General features: G+C 46.8%; 2 protein-coding genes across 6 annotated transcripts in view; one reads left to right on the top strand and one right to left on the bottom strand.

Annotated features, from left to right (window-relative positions):
* The window catches only part of cenpe (centromere protein E), a 34,574-nt gene extending 30,760 nt beyond the window's left edge, over positions 1-3,814 (bottom strand). For 2 of the 4 annotated variants that reach the window (XM_030722280.1, XM_030722283.1), the window contains exon 1: positions 3,494-3,812. In XM_030722280.1, the coding sequence (XP_030578140.1) occupies positions 3,494-3,549 (56 nt within the window). In that variant the 5' untranslated portion in view covers positions 3,550-3,812. Of the gene's footprint in view, positions 1-3,493 lie in introns of all 4 variants that reach the window. The other 2 variants (XM_030722282.1, XM_030722281.1) reach the window with 2 other exon arrangements.
* ddx51 (DEAD (Asp-Glu-Ala-Asp) box polypeptide 51) lies at positions 3,720-16,582 on the top strand. Of its 2 annotated transcripts, XM_030722308.1 has the most exons (16): positions 3,747-3,958; positions 4,250-4,542; positions 7,829-7,914; positions 8,005-8,155; positions 9,521-9,666; positions 9,765-9,836; positions 9,920-10,026; positions 12,541-12,649; positions 12,750-12,895; positions 13,366-13,555; positions 13,635-13,750; positions 13,843-13,959; positions 15,892-15,993; positions 16,079-16,142; positions 16,224-16,358; positions 16,440-16,582. In XM_030722308.1, exons 1-16 carry the CDS (start codon positions 3,936-3,938, stop codon positions 16,455-16,457), a joined length of 1,875 nt encoding a protein of 624 aa, XP_030578168.1. In that variant the 5' UTR covers positions 3,747-3,935; the 3' UTR covers positions 16,458-16,582. The 2 variants fall into 2 exon arrangements, with proteins under 2 accessions (XP_030578167.1, XP_030578168.1); XM_030722307.1 differs by having other exon boundaries at positions 3,720-3,958; positions 16,224-16,494.
* Positions 16,583-16,932: the final 350 nt, after the last annotated feature.

Genomic DNA, 16,932 nt, shown 5'->3' with positions numbered 1-16,932 from the left:
TTCCCCAGCTACTGCACAAGTATCCTTGGGCAAGGTACCGAACCCTGAGTTGCCCCCGATGCTTCCATCAGAGTGTGAGTGTGCACATGGGTGTTAGACAAGGAGCTTATATGAATGTGTGAGTGGGTGAGCTCCTGGATGCCAGTGATGTCAGTCACCCTCTGTACACCACCATCAGCAACCAGAGGAGCCTGTTCAGTCACAGACCGCTCCTTCCCAAAGGGGCAGTAACCTGGGTCTGACCATAGCACAGTGTAACAAAGTGATACGGGACAATGTGCAATATCCATCCATCCATCGCCAGGTCATGGGGGCAGCAGCCTAAGCAGAGATGCTCAGACCTCCCTCTTTCAGCTCATCCAGGGGAACACCAAGGTGCTCATGCCAGCTGCTTCACACTTGGCTGCAAACTGTTCCGCTGTGAGCTGGAAGCTACCACCGGACGGAACCAGCAGGACCACACTATGCAGAAAAAGCAGAGATGAGATTCTGAGGCCACCAAGGTGGAAGCCTTCTGCCACTTGGCTACGCCTAAAAATCCTGTCCATAAAAATTATGAACAGAGTCGGTGACGAAGGGCAGCCCTGACAAAGTCCAACAGCCACAGGAAATGAGTCAGACTTATTGCTGGCAATACGGACCAAGCTCTCACTGCTGTTGTACAGGGCCAGAGACCCCATACTCCCACAGCACCCCCCACAGGATACCCAGAGGGACCCAGACGAATGCTTTCTCCAAATCCACAAACACGTGTAGACTGGATGGGCAATATTAATGTGCCTACTAAACGTTTCACATCATTTTCTTTTTTGTTTACTGTTTATTATCACTGCTGTTTATGTTGTTTAATGTCCCTGATTGAATCTTCCTAAAGGGGATTAATACATTTTAATCTAATCTAATTGATGGGTTTCATCCTGATACCTGATGGCAGTCAGGGTGCTGTTGCCTGTAGAGGTCTGTGTGTCCCTCCATGGATATGCCTCCCAGACCATCACTGACCCACCAAACCGGTCAGGCTGAAAGATGTTACAGGCAGCATCACGTTCTCCACAGCTTCTCCAGACCCTTCCACATCGGTCACATGTGCTCAGGGTGAACCTGCCAATTCTATTCTATGGCAAATGCCAATCAGGCCCCACAGTGCTGGGCAGTGAGCACAGCCCCACTAGAGGATGTCGGGCCCTCAGGCCCCCTCATGAAGTCTGTTTTTGATTGTTTGGTCAGAGACATTCACACCAGTGGCTGCTGGAGGTCATTTTGTAGCTCTGCAGTGCTCATCCTGTTCCTCCTGCACAAAGGAGCAGATCCTGGTGCTGCTGATGGGTTAAGGACCTTCTACGGCCCTGTCCAGCTCTCCTAGAGTAACTTCCTGCCTCCTGGAATCTCCTCCATGCTCTGAGACTGTGCCGGGAGACACAGCAAACCTTCTGCCAATGGCACGTATTGATGTGCCATCCTGGAGGAGTTGGACTACCTGTGCAGCCTCTGTAGGGTCCAGGTATGGCCTCATGCTACCAGCAGTGACACTGACCCTAAACAAATGCAGAACTAGTGAAAACCAGTCAGAAAAGATGAGGAGGGAAAACTGTGAGTGTCCTCCACCCAGTGCTGTGAAATTAATCAAATTTTGATGGATACGTCCAGTCACACCTCAGAGCTTATGAACTTTCTTCCACACTCAACATTTACGGCGGCACCTGAAGACAGAGTCAGCCTGTTAACTACTACTGTCCATAAAATATTCTGAAATTCATGAAGGTGATATGAATGGTCATTAATCAAACTGTGAGCTCATGTATTAGACATTTTACATTAGAAACTGAGGCTCTGCTGAAACATCTTTAGTAGTGGGCTCAGCCTTTTCTGACTTCAATGTGAGAAGTTTAAAGAAATCATTTGGACTCATAGCTGGGTTAAAATAATCAATATATCCTTCTTGATAGAATTTAGCATTAATGAATGTGCAAACTAGGAGGTAAACTCTGCATACAACTGTGCATAGGTCCAGAATAACAGATGCATCCTTATTCAGAAACGTTTCTTTTCTGCTGTTAGTCAGGAGCATTTCATCTCCTGAAGAACTGTTCTGTGATTTTCCATTTGCAGACCAGCTGGAACCAAACGGCACGATGACCTTTTACAGCAGACACAAGGAACAATAACAGCAAACTCATTTCATTGCTAACGGTATCAAATACGACCCTTCTGCCTGTCCCTAAAGTTCACTTCGCATTTGGGGGTTAAAGTTTTGCAGCTCCCTCCTCCTGGAATCAACTGCAAACATAACTAAAACTTAAGGACCCGTCTGGCAAAAACATTTCACCTGAGAGCTTCAGCTTTTTTGGCCCTTATGTTTTTAGGCTTCACCGGCATTGAAATTCATAAACTTTGTTTCATTTTTGTATTTTTCCGGCCGTGACAGTGAAAGGATCAGATTACCAAAACTCCAAATGAATCTTTGTTTCATTCTTCATTATAATAAAGTATTTTGAGTGCTCAAGTAGAAAAGCACCATATTAGAACCAGTCCATTTACCCTTTATTCATTATTTTTAAAAAGCAGTGATTGCAGACTAGCAAAATAGTAGGAGGAGGTGAAAACAAGAGGAAAGTGGCCTTAAAAACCCTTTTACTACCACAGGGGTCAAGGCCAACAGTGACCCCTGTGTTGTTAGATTACCTTTCACTACCACAGGGATCCCCGGTGACCCCTGTGGTAGTGGAAGGGTTAAAGTATTATCTAGCATCTGTGGGTGTTTCCTCCTCGCTGGATAAAGACATTTATTTCATAGACATGGCAGAAGCTGCTTTCTGCCAGCTTCAAACAGCAGAGGTCCAGCAGGCCCGGATTCTGCCACAGAGGACACAGCATCGGACTCACACCAAGGCTGCCGGGACTGTTTTCCATCACAGCCCAGCACAGAGCAGTGCGTCGGGGCTTCTCGACAATCAGCACCCCCCGGTACATGATACACGTTAGTCTCTGGAGCTTGAAAAGGGGCGATTGGGCTTTGTTTCTTGAAGACGTTTCAGCTCTCATCCGGATGAGAAACAAAGAAACAAAAAGAAGTGCAGTCGCCCTTTTTTCAGGCTGCAGAGACGACTATGACCTGGATGACTGAGATCCCACACAGACATGATATATGTTAGTGTGTACTCTCAGGCAGATTTCCTTCCAGTAATCAAACACTTTGGCGGGACCGCGTTAGACCTGCTGACGGTGGCCGGTAATCTAACGCTTCACTCCCATGGCCGGCTCTGTGCTGCTTGTACGCGGACATACTTATTTCGTGAATCTTACTGGTGCGGCCACGGTGATTGTGCGATTATCCCGATTCGGTAAAGGTTAAATGCACCGATTCGTTCGGGATGCGAGGCCTGCGATCCAACTGCTGTTCAAGCTGGTTTACTGGCTGCTTGGAAAAAACGGACTCTTGAAACGAGTCGAACGGTTCGTGAACAGTCTGGACGGCTGTTCGCTCCGGACTCACCTGGCAATGAGTGGACGGACTCGCACACACACTCTGACCGCTGACTCTTCAGCCATCTCCGTTACCGTCACCGGACCCGGGGCGCAGGAGCAGGGGCGCAGGAGCAGGGGTGCACTGTTAGCTGTTTGAATTTCTCTTCCTGAAGTTTGATTGGCTAACGTCAGCGCGTGGACGGGTCCATGTGTGGGGGTGATAAAAAGCGATCGACTCGCGGTGTGGTTGATGTTGTGGTTGCACCGGTTTATCCTAACGGAGCGTTTAATGTGCGAATCCTAGTGTGAGGCTCAGGGAGGGACATGTAATTGGCTTAAAGTGAGTTTTAGCAATTATTGATCAAGTTAACATTGACGCGCTCGACTGATGACAAAAATGTGCGCCTAGCCTTAGCGACGTCATCAAGCTGCGCGCAGTAGAGCAGCATCGCGTGCGTCCTTCTGCGGGCATGGCTCTGTTTCAGGTGAACAGGTGAGTCCGTTTCTTTTACATTTATCCAGGTACACATGAGCAGCGCGCGCTCCTGCTTCAGAGTGACGGGGTATTTAAAGCGGAGCCTGTTGGTCCTGTTCCGGCGCTCACGCGCAGTGATGGACGCTCAGGCTGAAGCTGACGGTTCAGCTGAGCAGCAGCTTCTCTTCCTTGCATCTCTGTAGTTTTTAAATAACGGTCAGGAGAAAAATGTTGTACTTCACTGAACCGACCAAGTGTGGATGTGGGCTTAAGAATCTGTAACGTTACACTTTGTCCTGCTGCTCGCAGGTATTTTGGGGAGGAGGAAGAGGGGAGTGTCTCAAAGGAGACTTCGGCTCAGGTGTTGCTGGCTGACCTGCGGCAGAAGGCTAAAGAGAAGCAGAAACGGCGCTCAGTCGAGCAGAGAGAGCACCGTCATGAAGAAGCGGCGGAGCAGGTGCATCCCAAAAAGAAGAGAAAAGCTGACGGAGAGCCTCAGCACCCCAAAAAGAGGCACTCAGAAACAGTGGCTGTGTGTGCTGCTGAAGAGAACAGGGAGAAGAAAGGTGCGAATGTGATACAGGAGGAGGAGATTCAGTCAGGTGGGTTATTTGGTAAATGGACCGGCTCATCCACACATTCATACAAGCACTTTCTATGCCTAAGGGCTTTCTATCTATCTAATATTCACACACAATCACACTAGGAGCAGCGCGGGGTTCAGCATCTGACCCAAGGATACTTTAGCCCGGAGCAGCCGGGACTGAACCACCAACCTTCTGATTAGTAGATGTCAGGCTCTACTCCTGAGCCACAGCTGCTTGATGCTCACGTGTTTTGTGATGTAGGTGTGAAGGCATTGAGTTAAATTGTTCACTGTACCTGTCTGAGAGCCTGCTGTATACCTACACATGACAAACCTCACCAGTTTACCTGCTCCCCTGAGCACAGCTGCTAATCGTCATTGTTTCAGCTGTTAGCTTTCCACGAGGGTTCCCAGCAGAGACCAGCTGGTGCAGACTGTGATCTGTGATCAGGAGAACAACTTCTCCCACAAGCTGGTGGAGATTAAAATAAGTTGTAAAAATAGCCATTTTAGACTTGGATGTGGAGGACCCAAACACAACTTCCATTTTTGTGTGTGTGTGTGTGTGTGTGTGTGTGTGTGTGTGTGTGTGTGTGTGTGTGTGTGTGTCACTCACTTTAACAACTCTATGATAAGATAAAAGGTAAGACAAAACTTTAATGATCCCATGACAGGGGGATTTGTGTATTACAGCAGCTCAAGTACAGAGAAGGATGAAATAAATAGACAACACTATATACATAAAATATATATCAATACACATATACATCAAACACTATGTACATTTGTAGCTGGTTAAGTACACAGCATACACAGTATGCATTATATGGGTGAGAGTGTAATAAATAAAAATGTATATGTACTATATGTAAAGGTACACTATGTGCATTAAGTGATGGCAGTGGAGGTAAAGTGTCAGGTGACTGATGACATCATGATGTGTTATACAGTCTAACTGCTGTTGGGATGAAGGAGCTGCTCAGCTCACCCACAGACTCATGCAGAGGGTGATGGGGGTTGTTCATGATGGATGTCAGCTTTGCCACCATCCTCCTCTCACCCACCATCATCACAGACTCCAGAGGACATCCCAGCACAGAGCTAGACCTCCACACCAGTTTGTCGAACCTGCTCCTGTCCCTTTAGGTGCATCCACCCCCCCAGCAGGCCACTGCATAGAAAAGGGCAGATGCTACCACTGAGTCATAAAAGGTCCTTAACAGAGTCCTGCAGACACCAAAGGACCTCAGTCTCCTCAGCAGGTGGAGTCGACTCTGGCCCTTCTTATACAGGACGTCTGTGTTTGTACTCCAGTCCAGCTTGTTATTGAGATGAACACCCAGGTACTTGTAGGAGACCACTGTCTCCATGTCCTTTCCCTGGATGTTCACCGGTGCTGTAGGGGGTGACTTCCTCCTGAAGTGTATAACCATGTCCTTCGTCTTGCTGACGTTGATTTGGAGGACGTTGTTCTCACACCAGCCAACAAAATCGCTGATGACCCCCCCCCCCCCCCCCCCCCCCCCCCCCGTATTCCTCATTGTTCCTGTCTGATATGCATCTGATGATGGCTGTATCATCTGAGAACTTCTGTAGGTGGCAGTGATCTGAGTTGTACCTGAAATCTGAAGTGTACAGACTGAACAGAAAGAGTGAGAGGACCATGCCCTGCGGCCCCCCCCGTGCTGCAGACTCCCACATCAGACACAGTCATTGCACCTCACTGTGGTCTGTTGGTGAGGTAGTCGATGGTCCATGCAGTCAGCTGCCTGTCCACTCTCGCTCTGTCCAGCTTCCCTCTGAACAGTGCAGGCTGGATGGTGATGAAAGCACTGGAGAAGTCAAAGAACATGACCCTCACATGTGATGCAGCTTCTCTCCTCCTGCCATCCCCCCAAAACCCCATCCCCATAGAGTCGGTGCCTGCTCCCAGACCACCAAAAACCAAAGCTAAAATCAGCAAAAAGCTATTTAAGCATAAAAATTCAAAAACAATAAATAATACAGCTTCATCAACTGCACCAAAAAATAAAACAATTAAATGTGGATTGTTAAACATTAGGTCTCTCTCTTCCAAGTCCCTATTAGTAAATGATTTAATAATTGATCAACGTATTGATTTATTCTGCCTTACAGAAACCTGGTTACAGCAGGATGAATATGTTAGTTTAAATGAATCAACACCCCCGAGTCACAGTAACTGTCAGAATGCTCGAAGCACAGGTCGAGGAGGAGGATTAGCTGCAATCTTCAATTCCAGCTTATTAATTAATCAAAGACCCAGACAAAGTTTTCATTCTTTTGAAAGCCTGACTCTTAGTCTTGTCCATCCTAATTGGGAAAATCAAAAACCTGTTTTATTTGTTATTATCTATCATCCACCTGGTCCCTACTCAGAGTTTCTGTCTGATTTCTCAGACTTTTTAATCTGATTTAGTGCTCAGTTCAGATAAAATAATTATAGTGGGTGATTTTAACATCCATGTAGATGCTGAGAATGACAGCCTCAACACTGCATTTAATCTATTGTTAGATTCAATTGGCTTCTCTCAAAATGTAAAGGAGCCCACCCACCACTTTAATCATACTCTGGATCTTGTCCTGACATATGGCATAGAAACTGAAGACTTAACAGTATTCCCTGAAAGCCCCCTCCTGTCTGATCATTTCTTAGTAACATTTACATTTACTTTAATGGATTACACAGCAGTGGGGAACAAAATATCAAATCACAATGTTATTACAAAATGTTAAAAATTGCAATAATATTGTACTGTGAGCGAAGTGGTAAAATCACATTACGGGGTGTCTGGTGAGTCCTGTCTGTAGTAATCAGCATGTTAAAAATCTTCATTAAAATCATAAATTTATGAAGAGATGGTCAGCCTAGAAAAGTCACATTATTTTCCTCTCGTGTTACAGTTGTGTCATTTTGTATTTACAGCAGTGTCAAACATGTGACCTCAGGGTCAGAAGAAGCAATTGTCCAGTTCAGCCACTGGACGGCTTTTGTAAAGTGTGAAAATCAGAGACGTCGTTAATAATTTATATTGTAATTCTAATAATTCCCTTTTCCTCGGTAAAATGCTGTTCCTGGTGTGGTGACGTCTGAGGAGTGGCAGGAGTGGAAATGAACGTGTTTCTAAAGTTGACTATTATTGTTCAGTTCTAAAATATGTGTAACTGTTTTGTGTCTGTATATTTGTCATAGTTCGTAAGACATGTTGTTGACGTGTTGCACGTGACCATGACTGATTGGCCAATAAGTGACTGCTTCACAAATGTGTTTCTCTGGATTTTAGGTAGTTCACCTATTCCAGCGATTCCAGCCGCTCCTCTCACTGGGTTCACACTCATGGGAGGATTTGAGAGCAAACCTGTCAATAAGGTACAGTGAGAAGGACGAGGACCTGCAGTGTCATGAGGATTTCGTCACACTTTCTTCATGACTTTTCGTCACACTTTCTTCTTTTCACAGGTGGACAGAGTTCTGCCTCAGTGGCTTGCTGAGCCTGATGTGATTCACAGAGACATTAAAAACAACCTGATCTCCATCGCTGATGTCCCAGGACTCTCTGCTCAGCTCCTGAAAAACCTACACAATAATGGAACTCACCACTTCTTTCCAGGTGAGGGAGGCTCTGTATTCAACAGCAGCTGAGATGACCAGTAACACACTCAGCTGAGTTTTAAAGCAAAAACCCAAAGGTTTGAGAACGACAGTTACTGGTTTTCATGAAGTTTGTGTCTTTAGATCTAGTCAGATGTTTCTATGATATACTGAAGTATAATTAGAAGCATTTCATCAGTTTCAAAGGCTTTCATTGACAATTACATATTTAAGTACATACCTCTGCAGTTCACCCTGGCATGCTGGGCCAACTCCTGACTGATGGCAGCCATTCCTGCATAATCAGTGCTTGGAGTTGGTCAGAATTTGTGGGGTTTTGTTTTTCCACCCACCTCTTCAGGACTGATCACAAATTCTCAGTGGGATTAAGATCTGGGGAGTTTTCTGGCCATGGACAAAAATGTCCATGTTTTGTTCACTTTGCCTTATAACACGGTGCTCCATCATGTTCTCCACCAAACTGTTCTTGGACGGTTGGAGGAAGTTGGTCTCAGTGGATGTTTTTGACTGTGCTCTATGGCATTATTGTGAGTAAGCCCAGTCCCTTAGATGAGAAGCAACCCCACACATGAAAGATGTGGGGACCTGATGGTAGCACTCACCTTTTCTTCTCTAGTCATTTTTCCAGATCAGAAAGAGGCTTCATCGGAGAAAATGACTTTACCCCGACCTCAGCAGTCCAGTCCCCGTACTTTGCAAAATATCAGTCTGTTTTTGGTGTTTCTCCTGGAGAGACGTGGCTTCATTGCTGCCCTTCTTGACACCAGGCCATCCTCCAAAGGTCTTCACCTCACTGCACGTGCAGATGCTCTCCTGCCTGCTGTCATTCCTGAGCAGGCTCTGCGCTCATGATGCCCCAGTCCTGCAGCTAAATCACCTTTAGGAGACGGTCCTGGCGCTTGCTGGACTTTTTTGGACACCCTGGAGCCTTCTTCACAATAATTGCACCTCTCTTTGAAGTTCTTGATGAGCTGATATATGGTTAATTTAGGTGTAATCTTTAGTTCATTTTCATGGCAAAGAGGAACTTGGCAATTAATGCAATTCATCTGATCGCTCTTAATGAGATTGTGGAGTCTGTGCAAATTGCCATCATAAAAAGAGCAAACTTCGTGAAAACCAGCACTTGTGTCATTCTCAAAACCTTTGGTCTGTCAGAGCGAACATGGAGACAGACACCCATTCACCCTGTCTGCTGACACAGGATATTCTGAACAGATTTCCAGCCCCTTTAGCTGATAAGGGTACATTATGATGCTTGACTAAAGGAATAATGAACTTTGACAGGATGTGTGTGTTCTGTAAGAGTTTGAGAGCCTTTGATGTGGTGAGGTCATACTTGAGACAAAAACTTTTTCAACAGTGCAAGCAGAGGTCATCCCAGTCATCTTGGAAAGTGCACAGCAGGGACTGCTGATTGGGCGGGCTGGCTATAAGCCCAGAGACATCTGTGTGTCTGCACCAACAGGCAGCGGAAAGACTCTTTCATTCGTCGTACCCATCATACAGGTGAGATGTTACCGTCTTGTTTCAGCACCTTTGGGGAAACTATGTTGCATGTGTGGGGAAGGCAGAGTGTATAGAGAGTAAAGATGTTCTGTCATTAGGTGCTGATGGAGAGGGTGGTGTGTCAGGTCCGGGCTTTGGCTGTGTTGCCGACTAAAGAGCTTGCCCAGCAGGTCTGAAGCTTTTGAAACCATCTGCACTAATCCCAGCGGTGCTCCACAGAGCCAAAATCTCATCTAGATGTTCTCCTGTGCAGGTTCATAAAGTCTTCACATCATATTCTGAGGGAACCAATCTGAAAGTGGTAATGCTGGCTGGCCAGAAGTCCTTTGCAGCAGAACAGGCTTCACTCTCAGAACACAGGTGAGAACTAAAGCATGGCTTTAGAAAGAGTCAGCACTGTGGTGTACCATGGCATTGTATCTTATTTGGGGTGGCTGTAGCTCAAGAGGTAGAGTGGGTCACCTACTAATTGGCAGATTGGTGGTTTGATCCCTGGCTGCTCCAGTCCCTGCACCAGAGTATCCTTGGGCTGAACTCCGAGTTTCTCATTCAGACTATGAATGAGATGGATGAGACGTGCTGTATAAAGCACTACGGCTGCTCATGTAGAGTAGAAAAGCGCTCTGCAAGAACCAGTTCATGAACCCACTCCTCCCCCCTGCTCCCCCGCAGCAGAGCCAAAAGCCACATCCTTGAGTGCTGGTCCATTTCATGCATGCGCAACATGCACACAGCAACCCACAGCCACACACTAACCTGTCACTAGTGTGGAAGGTCTTCACTGAGAGTCAAGACACAAAGTTCACCAAAGTAAACCTTGGGGGGGGCACCATGAAAACAACAACAACAAACCTACTTAAATCACCCTCACCCAGCTGAAAATGGACATTTTAACGAAACCAAAGTTAAACCGGTGAAACGCTTAAGAACGGGCCCGCGTTCCCACCGCGTTTCTGTGAACTGCTCCTTTACGTATGAGTGTGGGCGGGTCCTCGTCTGGACACGGAAGCTGAAGCGCACAAACGTGGGAGAACACGCTCCCCTTTCTGTGCTGCAAATACGTTTTAGGGTCCAAACCAAACTACTGCAGCATCTGTGTGCAGCACAGAGGGAAACACAGACAGAGATTAGAACAAGACGACAAGTACGCACTTTGTGTCCTTTTATCTGTGATATGAACTGATACAAAGCAGCAAGTTCAGCCTTAGAGCCCAACCTAATTCACAGCCGTGAAAATCGCTTCTCTTTTCTCATGTAATACACATGTAATATGATAGAAAACTTGATGTTGAGACGGCAGAGTCACGCCCTTCTGCCGCTTTCGTCACGCGTTCTTGGTTCAAGACCAGCTAGTTTGCGGGGCCGGAGTTGAACCTGTTTTTTGGCCGAACACCGAGTGCTTCCGCAGTGGAAAACCCGCCTAACGGTTCAAATAAAGGCACCGGCTCCGGAACCTTGTTGGTGGGAAAGAGGCTTGAGAACTTGGATAGTGGTGATAACAAACCCACCACGCTCCTGGGAGATGTGCAGAATCTGGGCTATCATTTTGGTGGATATTCACTGGTCCTCAAGAATCAGCTCATGGATTACATTAGATTTAACTTTATTGTCATTGTACACAAGTATACAACGAAAATTGCCGTTCCACAACACCCATCCAGCAGGTGTCTGTGGTCATGCAGCCGTTGTACAGCACTGGCAGGTCAGCTGAGGGGCTCATCTTCATCTGTGAAATGCTCAGTCTTGAAAGTAGATATCCAGCTTTTGACAGAGCTGTAGGAAGGACACTTCTCCCCCAGTGTGCTGACTTTCCCTAGAGAAACAAAAACTTCATGATGGCTGTAACTCCAACAATGTGAAACGTGCTTATGCCTCTGCCATCACAGCTTATGGCAAACCGCTGATATTTGCACAGTTACATACTGAGATATTAGGCTGTCAAATAGTTTTATAAAAGGATATAAAATAGATATATAAATAGAGCATGATGTGGTTACCTGCCAATATGTATTCAAAATTAATGAAACATAAAGGTGGTGCGTTAGCGAAACAGCTGGAAACTCTACATTTGGTCAACAGTTCCTTCTCAGAGATGAAGGTGGAGAAGCGGGCGTTGTTCACGTGGCAGGAGCTCCCCTCGCCTTCATTAACGCTTTCATGGTAACAGATGGTAACTGATCTCAGAGCAGTGAAAGCAGAGGTAGTGTCAGCTTGTGTAGCGTGCTAATCTGCCATCAGTCTCCTGTGAAAGACCAGAGGTTTATCCACAGCTGCAAGCTGCTGGCCTCTCAGCTCGATGAGCTCCAGTCGCTGTGAATGGAACGCCGACACGCCCACCCCAAACACACTTCAGTGGCTCTGTTATCAGCTGCCAGAGACAGGACACCCCCCCCCCCCCCCCCCCCCCCCCCCCCCTCTGAGCTTCACTCAGCACTGCAAGCTTGTCCACCGTATTGTCCAGGACCTCACCTTCCCCCCGATTAAAGCTGGAAAAATCTCTGTCTCCTTTAGAGCTGCACTCGGGTCTAGTTCTGCACCCACCTCGCTCCACTGTTCATAATGAAGGCAAACAGCCCAAAAACAGAAATGCAGAGGAAGGCAATCAAGTCATTTTATATGCAGCTGTGAGTGCTCATTAATATCTTCTCATCATCACATCACTGACACTCTTCCTGTTCACATGTCCCTTGAAATGCAGTGTGCTTGCCACACAGACCAAATATCGGCAAACTGGTAAAAGCTCCTGGGAAGCAAAGCCGTTGGAGATCGTAATTATCCAGGGTAGAAGAAAAGGCTGCTGCATATCCACCACAGTAACACATGCTTTCACTGCAACATGGCACACTGACTGTACTGTAATGGTTGTTTGTCCAGAGGGGGCGTGAGGCGTAGTCTGGCAGACATTGTTGTGGCCACTCCAGGGCGGCTGATCGACCACATCACCAAGGACTCGGGCTTATGTCTGCAACATCTCCGCTTTCTCGTGAGTGTTATTAAAATCTTCATAACTGGAGCAGAGCAACATCAACATGAAGTGACAGTCTGCCATGGGTGTTCTTCATAGTACTTGTACTCTTTTGCAGATCATCGATGAGGCTGACAGGATGATTGACAGCATGCATCAGTCCTGGCTCACTCAGGTGGTGAAGGCGGTGCACGGATCAGGAGGTGAAGCTGAGTCTGTGTCAGTCTTCAGAAGGACCGAACCAGCATACATGACAGCAGCCAGGTGAGTCAGTCACTGTGTTTCCTTCAGCTTCAAACTGCTGCAATGCTGCAGACTGCCTGTTTGCATGTGCAGTCATTTTGTGTCCACTACGAAGAAGCAGAACAAGCTCATATTTCACCTTTTATGGGAAAACAGTGTGTGAGGAGTTTAAGCCTGATATTCCCTCTTTTCATGCTGGTGTCGGTGATGCGTGATTGTGTACGCAACCAAAACGGCCGGACCCCCGAGGCTGAGCACTCGGACCTCTTGTCTGTCACTGGGATGTGGGTTTGGGATCCTGTGGTTATTTACTCTAGTTGTGTCAAAGGAGATGCTTTGAGCTGACGCTGTGGTTTCACCAACACTGTCATTTATCAGAGGTTTCAGGATACTGAAATGATACCAGCCCAGCTGTGATTTTTGGACTTGATGTTTGAGATGAAGGCCAGCTTTCTTGCCAGCCTGTGTTCAGCCTCGCCTTCTTCTCTCAGTCTGTCTCCACCTCAGATGCCGCTACAGAAGCTGCTGTTCTCTGCCACACTCACTCAGAACCCGGAGAAGCTGGAGAAGCTGGGCCTTCATCAGCCCAGACTCTTCAGCTCCATCCACAGGCCCTCCAACAACACAGCAGCGTCCCCTGCTGACAGCCGGGGCTGCTTCAACTTCCCCCAGGGTCTGACGGTAAGGGGTGGAAACGAACAAAAGTGGAAAAATGATTTGTGTAGCTTTGTAGATAGCAGCTGCTGCTTTGTGTTCTTAGGAGTATTACGTGCCCTCCACACTGAGCAATAAGCCTCTCCTCATCCTCCACTTCATCCTGCGTATGAAGCTCAGTCCCATCCTCTGTTTTACCAACTCCAGAGAGACCGCACACAGGTTGGAGAGCTGCTTAAATCATCACTGAAAGCTGTCTGTGCACATTTCCTGCTGTTGGGCTCTGTGTGGATGCAAACCTGTTTCCTCCTCAGGCTTTACCTGCTGGTGCAGCTCTTTGGTGGAATTCAGGCTGCCGAGTTCTCCTCTAGACTCTCCCCGGGTGAGAGAAAGAAGACGCTGAAGGAATTTGAACAAGGAAAGATCCAACTGTGAGTCTGTGTGTGAGACAGAATATCACCATAAGCACTTCAGTGCTGCGCCCTAGGATGTGAGAACGGAGCACATTTCATGACGCGAGCCAATCAGGGTGTTAAGCTGGTGTGATTGACAATATTGATATTTATATTTCTGTGGAATTTTTTTCAGTAAAACTGATTTACATGAGGTCTACATGAGTTTTACAAGGTCTTGAATAATCAGGCCCCATCTTATCTCAAAGACCTCATAGTCCCATATCACCCCAACAGAGCACTTCTCTCTCAGACTGCTGGCTTACTTGTGGTTCCTAGGATACTTAAGAGTAGAATGGGAGGCAGAGCCTTCAGCTTTCAGGCGCCTCTTCTGTGGAACCAGCTCCCAGCTTGGATTCAGGAGACAGACACCCTCTCTATTTTTAAGATTAGGCTTAAGACTTTCCTTTATGATCAAGCTTATAGTTAGGGCTGGATCAGGTGACCCTGAACCCTCCCTTAGTTATGCTGCTATAGGCCTAGGCTGCTGTGGGGGGTTCCCATAATGCACTGTTTCTTTTCATTCACCTTATTTACTTTGTTTATACTCCACTCTGTATTTAATAATTTATTATTAACCTCTGTCTCTCTTATGTCCTGTCTCTCTCCCCTCAGCCCTAACTATAAGCTTGATCATAAAAACCCAAATGTAAATATCTTGCTGCAAACACAGCTAACAGCTGATGCTGGAAAGTTCTTTAACTCACTGATCCCTGCAAATGCAGATGGCTGCCCCTCCCTGAGGTCGTTTTGATTGTCGCGTTTTCCTCTAATGATTCTAGTCTTTACCTTAAAATATAATGTGCCTGGAGGAGATTGTGATTTGGGGCTGTATAAATAAAAGTTAATTGAATGTAATAAAAGAACAAAATGAAAAAAAATAAAAGGTAACATACTTTGACATGCAGTGCAGCAGCAGCAGGGATTGAACCACCAGCCTTCTGATGAATACAACACACTCTGCCCCCTGAGCTGCAGCCAGAATAGCAGACTGTTGCTTTTTGAAGTGTTACAGGAGGGGCTGGACACAGCCATAGTAATCTGGCACAGGTGAGATGTGGCAGACTGCTAGAATTCAGCGAAATGTTCCTCACTATGGCAGCCGCATCATCAATTTCTAAAACAGCTTTATCCAGTTCAGTTGTAGGCGGCCTGGAGCCTGTTCCAAGGGTCGTGGCCAAGAAGGGAGACCCTGAAAAGGTCACCAGAGGGTTAACATACATTCACACCTATGGCCCATTTACCCTTTAACCTAACATGCAAGCTGTGGGAGAAAGCTGGAGTACCTGGGGGAGAACATGCAGCCTCCCCACAGGGGGAGAGCCTGGCCTCTTGGCTGTAGCTCAGGAAGTAGAGCAGGTCACGTACTAACTGGAAGGTTGGTAGTTTGATCCCTGGCTGTTCCAGTCTGCATTGCCAAATTATCCTTGGGCAGGATACTGAACCCTAAGTTGCTCTGTTGGACTATGAATGTGTGTGAATGCCATAGTTTAGGATCCTCAACTCCAGGCCTCGAGGTCTGGTGTCCTGCAGGTTTTAGATGTGTCTCTGCTTCAGCACACCTGAGTCATTAGCAGGACTCTGGAGAACTTGACTGCATACTGAGGAGGTAATTCAGCCATCTGATAAAGGTGTGTTGGATCAGGGACACGTCTAAAACCTGCAGGACACCGGACCTCGAGTTGAGGATCCCTGCCATAGATGTCAGTGCTTGTGTGAATGTGTGCTCAGAGTAGAGGCCGATGTTTGCTTTTAGCAGCAGATGGATTGAAGCACATTGCCAGTACTGAAGTATTATTTCTATGTTGTCAATACAAGTTATTAGTATAAGAATAATGAAGAACACTGACTGTTCAGATTTGTCAGTTTAATTTCTTGATATATTTGATGATGTCAGCTGTCGTTTGAAAGGTTGATCAGCACAGATGCAGCTGCCAGAGGCATCGACGTTAGCGGGGTCAAATGTGTCGTTAACTACGACGCACCGCAGTACATCAGAACATACATTCACAGGTGAGGTCCCATTATGAGTAATGCTCCATTCTGGCTCCCTTGCTGATGTGCACTGACTGACGCTTTGACCCCGCCCCCTCCTCAGGGTGGGACGAACAGCGAGAGCAGGAAAAGCAGGCCTGGCCTTCACCTTTCTGCTGGGAGTGCAGGTACATCACATGATTTGTTCTAGATGAAAGAACCAAATGAATAAGAAGGTGCAGTCTGTCAAATGGTTTTGCCCCCCCCAGGAGAAGAACTTCCTGCAGATGGTGGTGGAAGCAGGAAGCCCTGGGATTCAGAAACACATGGTTAAACCGGAGAACTTGAAGAGTATGGAAGACCGATATGAACAAACACTGCAAAAGCTGGCTGATGTCATCAAGGTACCGTCTGAACCACGGTCGTTAAATTTGAAACTGCATAAAGAGAAATGCTGCTTTAATGCTGCCTGTGTGTCTCCACAGGATGAGAAGGCCAGCTGATGATGGTAATGATAATGAAACAGTGACTGAGCAGTGAGGGCTCATTCACATTATTGGCTCAGCTCCAGGAAATAAGCAAACTTTATTATGCAACACAAAACAAGTCAGTCCCAGCTCATCGTCTCATCAACACTCAGCACTGTATATCTGAGGGATTTGGTATTCTGGAAAAGTTCTACCATAAAAGCAGCAGAGTCGGAGTCATGGTCTGGAAAATGAAGTTTGCCAAATAACCGTCAGCCCTTTTTGCTGTGCGGGCCCTCGATTACTCTGATGGTGAAGACGGCTTAAAAAGCTGAAGTGGTCTGTTCTTGGCTCATGAGTCTGAACATTAGGTCATAACTGAGGATCAGTTTGGATTGGTTCCTGTGTTTCCAGCTAACGGCATTTCGATGCGCGCCGTTTTCCACGGGCTAAAGGATGAACCTGTTCCAATCAGATGCAGGCCTGCTAGAACCCAGCTGACTGGAGAGTT

The sequence above is a fragment of the Archocentrus centrarchus genome, chromosome 24 (genome assembly GCF_007364275.1).
Source record: "Archocentrus centrarchus isolate MPI-CPG fArcCen1 chromosome 24, fArcCen1, whole genome shotgun sequence".
In the NCBI taxonomy this organism is placed as follows: Eukaryota; Metazoa; Chordata; class Actinopteri; order Cichliformes; family Cichlidae; genus Archocentrus; species Archocentrus centrarchus.
The sequence above is the reverse complement of the archived record's forward strand: the minus strand, read 5'-3'. Positions and strand labels throughout refer to the sequence as shown.